Raw genomic sequence first — 13,041 nt, forward strand, 5'->3', positions numbered from 1 at the left:
CATCTTGTCTTATACTTAGTGGAAGGAACGGTACGTTACAGTTTGCTGCGAGAGTTGAATGATATGGGATCGATACTCAGAGCCACCTTAAAAATTCCAGAATGTTTTTATAGATTTGTCAAAAGATCGATTGCTATTTTAAATTTGTTTTCCGAATTAAACTATTACTGATACTTTTATATAATATGCTGGTGAATTTTTAAACTTGTAAACTTTTATTGTAAAATTGCTTAGACTGCAATGTGATTTTGAAATAAACCATTCCATTCCATTCCATTCCATTCCGTCCTTAACTAACCCCGGTGAACGAAAAGAAGAGATTTATTTTTCGATTTGGACTCGGGGATAATTGGAAAAAATCCGAGTACTCTTTTGCTGGAGACGAACCTATGTCGACCTTCCGATTACTAGTTCGGATGCTCTACCACTGAGCTATAGGGGATGATCGGAAAAATGCGAGTGCTCCCGAACAAGAGTCGAACCTGCGACGACCTTCCGATTACTAGTTCGCATAATCTACGGTCTTTTGCACTTCGCTTCAAAAGACAGTGGCTCTCTGTTTAATTGCAAGCACGTCATAATCTGGTGCGCAGCAATTCGAAACCGCACCGCGAATCGTATTTTTTAGCCTCAGAGGTCGTACAAATGAAAAATCACTTACCTTGCACTTGCAGTTCGAATCTGTGCGTTAACACAGTCCTGCCATTGACCTCGGCCTCGCAAGAGTAGTTATCATGATGCACATTTTTCTTCGCAATCGTGACATTCAACAGTCTACTGTTAAATATTTTCGGAATCTCAAAGTCTAAACTACTAGACTCCAGTTTTACTCCATTCTTTTTCCAAATTATTTTTGGCACTGGGCTGTGGATAATTAAAAGAACAAAAAGCAGAGAATTCACATCTGATCGAAAATAAGTCAAGTCACACAACAGTAGTGTATTCTTGGATTTCACATGACGTCACGGCCACCCAAACAATGCAATGGCGGCAATGTTGGGAATTGAAAGCTATTATTATGCTAACGCCTTCTTTTGTTTTCGTCGAAAAACATGGCTTTTGATCACTAGGCCAAGAATAGTGTCACGTGGGTCACGTGGGTCAAGAATAGTGTATAGTGTACAGTTCTATGACAAAAAAACCCTCGACTAATGTCAAGGCCACTGCATTTTCTCGTTTATCGCTTATTTTGTTGGATTAAAAATCACTTAGAGTCGTAAATTTTCAATTACAGACCACTTTCAGAAATGGCGACACTTTTGCATGTTTTTGTCTTCATGTTAATTAGACCTGCTGGCCTCATTTTGAAACAAAAATTCTTTTGAAATTTGCTTGTCGCAGCGAGGATACAAAGGCTTATTGGCATTAACACAAAAGAACATTTTATTTGGCCGCCATTATGAAAGAGGCCTATAGGATGATTCCTCTTGCACCTCTGTGTATAAAGAAACCACGATAAACGCCGGGCTAGTCTGAAGTGACTCCCGAGTCTATTGATTTCGTGGTGACATCTTCTTTCATAGCATGTGTATGTGAGGTCTTGCTTAAAAATATGCTCCGCAGATTTTAGACCTGGTCTAGGAATCAATCCTTTCCCGAGTAGATTTATTTATAGAACGCCTTCCCTGGGAGATTACAGTGAGGACACTCGAATCATGAACACTTGATACTTTTTTGTACATTTTTTTAGTGACTATAGAATGTGGGCTCGTCCTTTTGACAAGAGTATTTAATGTTTTTACACTTACAAAATGCTATACGTGTAACACTATACATCATAAGAAGAGCCTTCATTTCTTTGTCGTCAAAAAAAACAATGTACACAAAAATGTCAAGTGTTCACGGTTCGAGTGTCCTTACTGTAAAGCCCTGGTCAAACTGCGCATGATAGTCGATGATAGTTGAAGCTCGCGCTTCCGTTTGACCACCAACTATCATACACTATCATCGACTATCATCAACTATCATTCATTTTCAGCTTGTTCAAATTCTTCATCATAGTCAATGATAGTTTTCCTCGTTTGACCACGCGTATGATTGTCCATGATAGTTTTTGGTCAGCTGTTTTCCCCGAAAATCGGCGGGCTCGTTTAAAATGGCCGCCAAAAGTTACTCGCGCGGCTCAGCTGCAGCTTCAGAAATTCGTGTTTACATCCAAGATGATAATCATGACAAAGAAAATATTGAAGACCAAGATAACATAGAGAAGATATCTTCTGAAGAAAGCATCAACTGGCAAGAATTACAAGAGACACCGCAAAAAAAGAAGCGTGTCACTAAACGTTCATCGGTCAAGAAGAGCAATGCGGCGAGATGGAGTAATGACCTGATATTACGTCTAATAGACGAATATGAGGCCCGGCCCTGCCTTTGGGAAGCCATTTACGCGGAAAGTGGTGCATTTATATAGCGCCCTTATCACAACGTCTCAAAGGCGCTTTACAATGATCAATTTACCCCCAGCGGACTGGAAGCATATACAGGCGCAAATTGCAGCCGCTTCTAAGCAGTCCATGCATGCTGGTACTCATTTTACCGACCTCGGAAGGATGGAAAGCTGAGTGAACGAAAGAGCCTGGAACTAGCTGCTCGCGTGACTTTGCTTGCGCGACTGCCGGTGAACTATCATCAACTATCACGAACTTCTTTGGCCGTTTGACCATGTGAATGATACTTGGTAATAGTTGATGATAGTTTGGAGAGAATCAACTATCATCCACTAACATGCGCCGTTTGACCAAGGCTTAAGCACGCCCAATGTTGTAAAAGCCAATCAAAACAGAGCTGTTTCAAACAGTCGCAAGACAATACTTACTCGCCAAGAGCTACGCAATACAGTTCCTTTCGTCTTCCCTCGACGACCAGTTCTTTTGCACCAGGTTTTGCACCCCATCTTGGCGGACCAGAGGTAGCTTGGGTATTTACTATCGCGGCAGAATAATAAAAAAAGAGAACGGAATAGAATATTGTACTCTCCTTAAGAGAATATGAGGCAAGAGAGCGGATCCCTATCATTGCCACATCATAGTCCCATCACTGCCCCATCACTGCCCCCATCATCATCATCTCCATCATTGCCACATCATAGTCCCATCACTGCCCCATCATAGTCTAATTTTAGTTTCGCAAAGCTATTTTAAGTTCTCGTTCCCAATGTTGCGCGGTCAGGGCCAGCCACAACCATTTTCCTTTACGTGGAATAAAACTTTTTCCACTCTTGTCAAATTAAAGTTTTTTTGATTCGTCGACGAACGTGACCCCTACCACAGATCGTAAGCCCCATTTAGACTAGCAAGTTTTCCTGGACAAGTTTTTCTTGTCAAGTTTTCCTTGGCAGTGTAAATTTAAGCTCGCTTGTTTGTCGTTTCTTCTCGTCATTTTTACTCACACCTACCCCTCCCCCTCTTAGGCATAAAAATGGTAACATTCCGCTGACTGCTTCATCAGTGTGACAAGTGCCGGGTAGTTGATTGCGGTAGGGTTACCATGTCTGCCACCTAGTCGTGTGTACACATGCGCGTTCATCACTACTCTCTCAGGCAAAATTCCTATCATTCCAGTTTTCAAATAATTTTCGTGTTGAAAAGCAGTTTTGAAGTGGAGATAGAAATACTCCCCTCATTAGCAAGGCGGGGGGTGGGGGGACAAACGCCTGCCAATTTGGTCAAGTTAACGCAACTCGAGCGCGGGACTTCTTGAAGATAAATCCCGAGGAGATAAAACGCAAAATACAAGTTTAACGCTGCCAAATTTCAACTATTACGGTTAACTTTGAGGTTTGGGGCAACTTAAAAGAAAGACCATTCCAACTTTTAATAAGGACAACGGGCTTGCCTCGCCTAGAGAAAACTCTCCTTTTTACCTTTGTTTAGAGTTAACACCCCAGAATCACGATACATATTTATGGCGGAAATTTTACACCGTATTCCATGTTGGTTTCCAATGAAGTTTATGTCCTCCTGGGTGATGGATGTAATGACAAGTCGTCCTGTAGGCGAAATTGCTCTCCGCTCATTTCTTTCCAATTGCACCTTGTTTTTCTTGCCTTCCCACGAGTAGGTCACACCGTAGCTTGGTGAGTGTTTTGGGCAGTCCTTGACGAGAGGTTGACCGAGACTAATGTCTTCTCTCATTTTCTTCTCATTATCGAAGTGACCAACCACTATAAGATGCAACAGATTTAGGAACAGAATCATTTATACATCATTTCCTTGGTAAAATATGCCATTTTGAAAACGACGAACGAAATAGTGTACGAATGCAAAAATGTAAAAAAAAAAAACTAGCGTAGGACAAACCCCAGAAGCGGGATTTCAACGCTACACAACCCTAGAATTTCGATATCAAAAGTCTGTAGAAACTTTGCATGGCTAAGGTACTATAGATAACCGAGCATTTTGTCTGTTTTACAGTTTAAAAACTTGTGTTTGTAGCTGGGTTTTTCATCGTGAGGGGCGAGAAATTGGAAAAACCAAGAGCTCATCAAAGGAAACCACTATCTCCCACCCTTGGCCTAGGAGTTTACTTTTTCTCGAGTACATTTATTTTTATATAATAACCCAAGTTATTCAAGGATTTTGATTGGTTCTTGCCTATGATCTATTAGAGGACAGACGCACGATTGACATCACCATCACCTTTTATGCGAATAAAGTTTAATTCTTTATTATATAAAACAAATAGATTCCATGTTGCCGAGGGTCTGTTCAGTAATAGATCACAGAGGACGTCGAAATGTGGTAAGAACATAAGTGACACATTCGGCTATCGCCTCGTGTGCCACTTTTTTGTTCTTACCACATTTTGACGTCATCTGTGATCTATTACTGAACAGACGCACGGCAACATGGAATCTATTTGTTAAATAGAACGACACCCTTGGGAGATTCAGCACGCCCACTGTTGAAAAAAATCCAATCAAAACAAAGCTATGTCAGCGTCAAGGGAAATAACTTTTGGCGGGGAAAACCTGTTTCTAAAGATAAACTTGCTCGGGAAAGGGTTGACTTAAGGAATTAATGGAGGTTACCCTTGATGAGCTCCCGGTAAAACTACGTAAAATCAACCGCACTGCGTTGACACATGCCTTTAAAAAGTGCTTATCAAAAGAAGATAAACTAGTCTTACCTGTCACCTTGATTTCTATCTCTCTGCTAAAGGTCTTGACGTTGTTGACAGTATCTTCAACAAAGCACTGATACTTTCCGCTTTGTGCCATACCCAGCAGGTATTGCCCCACCAACATATTACCTTCACTTTTTACTCCGGACGGAAGAGGTCCCCCGTTGAATTTCCAGCTCCATTTCAGATTATTTCCAGTGGCATTACATGGCAGCTCGAAAAATCCTTTCACTTCTCCAGGTTTAACAAGGTCATTGGCCAAAAAGTGTGTAATCTGTGGAGGCGGGTCTTTTGGGTTGTCTAACCCTGGAAACCAAGTTAAGAAAACTGAATAAGAGGAGATGAACTAACCGAGGCAAGCAAAACGCACGTTGTGCTACTTGGCGAATTTTCACAGAGCAACGTTCAGATACAGCAAAGAGCGGCCAAGTTAATAACTGAGAGGGGCACGAGTTCCACGTGGTTGTGTTTGGTTGGCAGTGTCTTTTCACGTTATCTTCTTCTATGTTACCCTAGGCAATTTTTCGTGCAACCTGTCTCGCAATTTTGTTGCGACCCAAGTTGCAAGAAAAAGTTGCCCATTTATGATTGTAAAATACCCTGCAACAGACATTCCACGCAACACTTTTGTTGCCGCCACCATTTCGAGAAGTAGAAATCAGTTCTACTTCGGGCAACGCGTCTCGCAACGCTGCAACAATTTTTTTGATCATTGCCTTGTGTAACATCTGTACTGCAACTTGTGTAGCAACGCTTTGCGGCACCGGCCAATGAAAATGTTCCTCCAACCTTATGTGATCATTGGAAACGAGACAAGTCGCGAGAAAAGTTGTCTTGTGTAACACCCATCGAGCAACTTGTTTCTCAATGTGAGAACTTGCAACAAAATTGCGAGACAAGTTGCACAAAAAATTGCCTGCTGTAACAGATGCTTAATGACTGAAACCAATCCAGGTGATCTGGTGACGTAATTCGGAGGACTGGGGGGAAAAGTTTTAAAGCCGTATCCCCCAACCGCGCGCGGCCTCATTTTCGAATTCAAAATGGCAGAGGCGAGGTTAGATCTCGTCGGGTCCACTTGAATGTTCATTCAGTAACAGGAAATGTGGTAGACACGTAATGATCTGTTGAGTTTTGGCGATGGCAACACTGCAAGGAATTTGGAAACAACACCTAAGGCCGCGCGCGGTTGTAGGATACGGCGTTAAAATTTTTCTTCCCAATCCTCCGAATTGCGTTACCAGATCACCTGGATGAGAGAATGTTGGCGAGTTCATAGGAGAGAGGAGATTCGCTCGGTTGTCGAAAAACCAGCACGGGATTTAGCTAATTGGGCCGTTAACAACAATAATCAACTCACTTAAGGGGCGTTTACATGACAGAGCAAAAATGGCACGGGCCCGACAAAAACTGGAACAGTTCCAACAGTTTTTACAAAGAAACAGTGAACTTTTATCCGTTCCGCATTTCTTTGTAAAAACTGTTGGAACCGTTCCAGTTTTTGTCGGGCCCGTGCCATTTTTGCTCTGTCGTGTAAACGCCCCTTTAGTTGACAAGCTTGCATGGGAAACCATGCAGAAATACACATGTATTGAGTTCTTCGTTTCGCTCAATAGTATTTCCCTTTTTCAAACTTCAGTGCAAAAAGCCACACGCACATAGTGAAAACTAGCACATTTCCTTTATCCAATTACCTTTCGTTTTCGCCGAGAGGCATACAAATGTTATCAATGGTAAAATTCGCCACATTTCCAGTCGCCACTACCTGCAATGAGGAACAAAACGTACATTTGCGCTGTTTCTATTGAAACTGACCCTGTGGAGGATAAAGATCTAATATAGAACAACTTGATTGTCTCCAGCAGCTTAGACTTAATAGTTGCTTAAAAATCGTTATTAACATTGCAAGTTCAGGTTTAGTAATCTTTTTCGTCATTATGTCGGTTTATCTATTTATTTATTTTCTTGACTGACTGACTATCTAACTTCTAAAAACTAGCGCAACTTTCCAGGAAATGAATTAGGTGGTGCGGTGTTGAAACTACGACAGAAAATTCAAATTCGTTGCCTTGTTTTCACGTTCTCCATAAAACTTGAGAATTGGTCATTTTACGCCGCAGATTTGCCGAAAACGTGCGAAAAATGTACAAAAATGAAAAATGCACGTGCAGAGCGTGCAAGCTATTGTTTTTGCTCATTAAATATGCAAAATTTCAGACGTTTTCGTTGCCGTCGCGTCGTAGATCTTAAGCTACCTACTCCCTAAGCAACGACGACGGTGACAGCAACGAGAACGTCATCTCAAATTATAAATTCACGTGATTGTTAGTGACTATTTCAACCTTTTTAATATGACCAGGGTGTGGTAGTTCCTCAAGAATGATACTGGTCGGAACGGAGCTTAATTTAGGGAAGAAAATGAAACTTTATCCTCAAGTGCTGATGTCCGTGATCATACCTCGAATTTGGCTATTTCACGTTGTTGTTTTTCTGACGACGCAGAAATGGACAAAAGTGAAAAACGCTCCTGCAGGGCGTACAAAGCTATTGTTTTTGCCCACTAAATATGCAAATTTCTGACGTTCTCATTCTCGATGACATGCTATATGAAATAAATCATATATTGAACTGCGGATATGACATCAAGTGAAGTCATGATCCTGGCAGTTATGAACGCAATGTGAACAATTGCGTAGAGAAGAAGTCCTGAATTTTTCAGGCTTCTCCACGCTATTGTTAAAATTACATTCATAACTGCGAGGATCATAGCTTCACTTGTTTTCGTTCTCGTTGCCTGGCCAAACACTCGAAACATTTCAACGCAACATCTTGCAACATTGTTGAGCACAACATGTTGCGTACGTTTTTCTGTTGCGTGCGTTTGACCAGTTCATGTAACACATGTCGCAACATCACGCAACAACGTTGCAAGATGTTGCGTTGAAATGTTGCAATCGTTTGGCCAGGCCTTACATTTCATTGCCGTACTCCACAAAACAAACAACGTGAAATTACCAGATTTTAGGTCACGGTTTTGCGATAACGTTAGCCACATTAAAATCTAACTTTCCGCGACCTTTCTGTATTTCGCGATTATTCCATCATGTTCACGATGTATCACGTGAGCGACAAATCCTAGGTTGAAACAGTACTAACATTCTCGAAGTAAACACAGAAAATATTGAGAGGATCTTCTGTTGAATGCTCATGAAGGCGTCAAAATGAAACATCACTTTTTTTTTTCAAGCTGTTTTCCAAGTTTTGCAAAGGACAAGTAAAAAAATGGACTAAAACAAGACGTCCTGCATACACTTGCTGGTCGACTTTTTCTTCTCTCGCTCCGGTACAGAAACCGGGGTGAACTCGCGCCGGCATGACATTTTCTGTTGGTATCGTGTAAACGAATGCAGAGCCACAAGAGGGACCCGAATTGAACCAGCTGCAGCTCCGAAATGTCGGTCGTTTCGCCTGCAAGTCGTTTCGCCTAAAAGTCGATTCGCCTACACTGAAGTCGATTCGCTCACACACTTAAAGTCGCCCCACTTGTCCTCGCCGTCATCTCACTGAACATCAACGTCCCAACCACGATATCTCACAAAGGAAAATGCACGAGACTACGTCATTTCACTTTGCGAGTGAGTGGGTTTTTCAAGGTCGCAAAGAGTTTATGGAATTGACCACTTTGAGTGTTGAGGCCTGTTTTTTTATAGTCCCTATTGAAGAAGACTTAAAGTTCTGCTATTTGCAGATCGAGATCCCGCGTTATAAGTCGAAATCTCGCGTTGTCAGTCGAGATCTCGAGTTATAAGTCAAATCTTTAGTTATAAGTCAAGATACCGCGTGGTAAGTCTAGATCTCGAGTCATAAGTCGAGATCTCGCATTGTCGGTCGAGATCTTAATCATTAGTCGAGATCTCGAATCAAAAGTTGTAAGTCGATGTCTGAATTACAAATCAGCCCCAAATAAATAAAAATCCATGAGAAAAATACACAATTTAGTAGATGCCCCCAACGGGCCAGAACAGTTGAGATGATTTCTGCGATTGATTTAAGCAAGCCTTCCCGCGCCCTAAGATGCCGTTAAGCTCTTGGGGAAAATTGAGGGCTATATACTCTGTGTTACCGATGTTGAGGAATTTTCAGTTAGTCAAGCGGGGCACGGACTGGGACTACTCTCTACCTCTTACTTTACTTTGATTTCTGAACTTGTACCCGAGGTACGATCTAACGTTTCTCTCCTAAACATTTTTCTCGTTGATAATCTGTGAACTAATCCTGAAAGCCTGTGTCGTGACCAATTTTACTGAGTTGATGAAACGGCCATTCATTGTAAATAAATGATTCTTAATCGATATAAAGATTAGTTAGTCTTATTTACGTCGGAGATCTTTTCTACCAAGCACTGATAAACTAAAATCACAGACAGAGCATAAATCGTTGTTCATGAAAAGGCACTCTTTGATGCCGACATTATTATATGCTTGCTTTTTTGCAAGCACAAAACAAACAAATGCCGCATTTAATAAGTGCAGATGTGAGAGCAAGATTATGACACCTTTCAGAGAAATTATCAAGTCAAACGCCGCAAAATTTAAAAACATTTTTAAAGTCTGAATAGAATTGCCAACCAGTCACACTCAAGTCTGCAATTGTTTTGGCTTGAATCGGTCTGAAATTGATTTCTATCAGTTTCCAATCAAAGTTTAGAAATAGTTATGAGAAAATACTCCTTCAAAAGACAATGTTTTAAAGTCTTTTAGAGGAATGGCAACTTTTTTCTTTTAAACAATTATTTCAATGAGAGATTCTTAAAAGAGGGGCTCCGATGAATTTCAAAGCCTGTTTTAAAAGCACCTAACAGACCATCAAACTATCATAAAGAAAGATAAGAGATCAACATACACGTATCTGCGGACAAGAAAGGATTCTATTTCTGGAAAAATCAACAACGGCGAAACTTCTATCAACAAAACTTTCTACGTTTTACGAATCTTACTTAAATTTTGATGACCGACTTGGCTAGAAAAAAAAAATTAACATTTTTTCAGTGTTTTCAGTGGCTGTGCGACATACTTCCGCCAAAAGTTTAAGTGTGCATGGTTTGGTTAGTCGACAGAAAATTAAACTTTGCATTGACCTAAGAAACGGTTGTAGATTGTTGGTTTTTCAAAATTTGCACGCCGCATTAAGTTGTCTTCCGCAGGAAAAAGTTGCCCAAGGAGTAAAAACAAAGTTGATCGGCTGAGAAAATATCAACTTTCATTGTGTGGATTCAAAGTAGTTCTGGAAACACCTCATAGATTCTTTTTTAGCAATTTCAGTCTGGATGATTTAATTAATTGCGTAAAGGTGATATGAAGTCTCCTTTAAATTAAGGCACAGCTTTGGAGGAAGTCGTCATTAACACTGTTGTAAAAGAGTCTGGCAAAACGCTCACACTGTCTTTTCAGTAATCCGGTTCGAACTTAAGGCTAACACCATGAAAAACATCAAATACTTTTAAACGTACAATTCTTTCACTAGTCGAAGAGACGAAGCACGCGAAATTCAAACATGTGATGATGTAGTTTACTCAAAAAACTCAAGACTCTATTCCATCTTGCAACATCTTCAATTCGTTATACAAGTCCAACACACAAGAAAAGATAACAAACGACGAGAATGCATGGAGACTGTTGCAGTTTCTGTCTTTCATTTCTCACACAAGTAATACGAGACTCTTTCAACACTTGCGGACATAAAAGAAAGATGATCTCAAACGTTCCTCAAATATAAACACTTTGTTCTTTCAATCGAGGGCAGACTCGAAATCTCTCTCGACACCTTTTCCCACTGTTTATATCCGACATCCCGGCACCATCTTACAATATCTGTCCCCACTGAAAGTCATAGCTCTTAGATTTTTATTTCTTTTAAATGAGTTGCTAGATTTCAAACCGTTTCATGAATACAGTGCATTTCGCTACCGTAATAAAGAAAGAGAAAAATTTAGAAACTGTCTGTGATTATTGACAAAAAATATGGCGGATATATGGACTTCTCATCCATCCCTTTATACGGCGACATGGAACATTTAAGATACCCTTTATTAACCCGTCACATAAGTTTTCCTTAAGCTAAAACCTTCCAAAACTGTTGGGTGAATAGCGTACACTGGGAAACAAATATAATAACGAAACAATTTATCTGAAACAGTGTTCGAGTCTGCAAATCGACAACTGATCATTACACAGAGAAATCGCAGAAGATGCAAGAGAAATTCTACACGATACACACCTGAATGAAGATGAAATCGCCCGTTAAAGCCAAACGAAATGAGAGAAAGCCTTTTCCTTATGCGAGAATTCTTCTACGTGACAGACACTGTTCTGAAATCGGAGAAGAGCGGATCTTAGTGGTGTTTTTCAGTGAGGTCCACGCGGTGTCACGTGACAAGCTACGACATAGTGTCCATTTCGTCTCAAGTAACTTGAGGTTGAATGTCACGCGATAAACCTTATGCTTGTAAAATTGTTCCGATAAAGATTGGAGTAAACTCACTCATGCTAACCTTCGCTTCTGTGAAATTTTACCTCTCACGAAACAACAATATTTCAATAAAAAGAAGATCTGGTTTGACTATAAGGGCGGTGACAGGAAATCCCAAGTTAATAACTACTACTCCTTTGTCGAGCGTACTGGCACCATATGACCATTCTCTTCCATTCCAACCTACTTGCCATGAGTTTTGGTAATTCTTTCCTATTAAGGTTTTTGTCCCTTTCCGAAGATGGTCGATAAAATTGATTGCTGGCCCTCCTCGAGATCTCATCCCCTGTGATGGTTCCTCGGTAAAATAATCTCCGACTTACTCCGTAATTCAAGCCGTGACTAAGTTAGCTAAAAATTCGTAAAAAAAGTTATGACGAAAACTATCAGGAATGCAAGGCTAGACGCTATTCAAACTGACGTATAGTTGTGTTTTGTAGCAACGAGTAACAGATGATTTTGGTTCGAAATTGTAAAATGGTTTACGGATCGCAAGCCTTTGACTTCCCGAACGAAAACTTTGCCTTGGCGGTGCTTCTAAGCTCATGAACTGCTGTCCCTAGAACACTACTTTAATTATGTTAACCGGCAATGAGAATTTTGTGAGTTACCTTTACACCAGTTGAATGAAATGTCCTCTGTTGCTGAGTCGACCGGCTCGATTTTTCGATTCCCGTCGGCAAAGATGGGAATTGTTAAACACAAGTTCCTTATTGAAGAACACGGTCTTAAGTTTCCTTCGCTTGACAAGGGAATGAATATTTTCTCATTCAAAACCTCTCTGCTTGTTGAATTTACTCTGCTGTTTGACGCTTCTCTTGTCAGAGCCCGTCAGTTTTCGTATTTATAAAAGCTTCACCATACTGTCACTTCGGATGAAAACTGGCCAATGAGGGGACACCGGAAAATGACAGCAATTGTGAAGTGGATCAGGCGTAAACCGAAAGAAGTGTTACAAAAACAAATATTTACGCCCAGCTAAAGCCGAAGCGAAAGACGTGTTTTAAGCTAATTATGTAAATTTTTTTGTGAGTCAGATCTTCAGGAAAACTCTTTTAAGGCGGCTGAGAAAAATGAACATCACGCTTCCAGAAATCGGTGAATTAACTGCGTTTTGCCAAACCAAAAGGTTTACAAGCCGCTTGTCGTCAAAATAGCCGTCCCTGATAACACCATATAAACCGCGGAGGTCGAAAAAATGGTAGCCTTGTTTCGGGTCTCATTGAAAGGCGGCTGTCGTATTGCAAAGAGCATGTGTGAGGAAATTTGAAACCTCCGTCAAAAAAGCCTCAATTCAAAGTGTTATAAATATTTTAGCTAATTTTAGCTTCTGTTGAATGACAATTTTCAACTACATTCGATTTATGTGTCGGAATACAGAACAATTTCAGC

At 40.6% G+C, this 13,041-nt stretch overlaps 1 protein-coding gene across 5 annotated transcripts in view; it reads right to left on the reverse strand.

Moving 5' to 3' along the window:
* Window positions 1-12,477, reverse strand: part of LOC138011728 (fibronectin type III domain-containing protein-like) — a 31,394-nt gene extending 18,917 nt beyond the window's left edge. Inside the window, exons 1-7 of one of the 5 annotated variants that reach the window (XM_068858871.1) lie at window positions 12,261-12,477; window positions 11,398-11,489; window positions 6,816-6,886; window positions 5,128-5,427; window positions 3,863-4,162; window positions 2,816-2,924; window positions 662-864 (exon numbers count right to left, since the gene is read on the reverse strand). In XM_068858871.1, the coding sequence (XP_068714972.1) occupies window positions 662-864; window positions 2,816-2,924; window positions 3,863-4,162; window positions 5,128-5,427; window positions 6,816-6,870 (967 nt within the window). In that variant the 5' untranslated portion in view covers window positions 6,871-6,886; window positions 11,398-11,489; window positions 12,261-12,477. Of the gene's footprint in view, window positions 1-661; window positions 865-2,815; window positions 2,925-3,862; window positions 4,163-5,127; window positions 5,428-6,815; window positions 6,887-11,397; window positions 11,490-11,671; window positions 11,734-11,836; window positions 11,969-12,260 lie in introns of those variants that run through there. The other 4 variants (XM_068858872.1, XM_068858875.1, XM_068858874.1 and 1 more) reach the window with 4 other exon arrangements.
* Between the last annotated feature and the right edge of the window lie 564 nt (window positions 12,478-13,041).

Source organism: Montipora foliosa, chromosome 7, assembly GCF_036669935.1.
Source record: "Montipora foliosa isolate CH-2021 chromosome 7, ASM3666993v2, whole genome shotgun sequence".
NCBI classification, from domain to species: Eukaryota; Metazoa; Cnidaria; class Anthozoa; order Scleractinia; family Acroporidae; genus Montipora; species Montipora foliosa.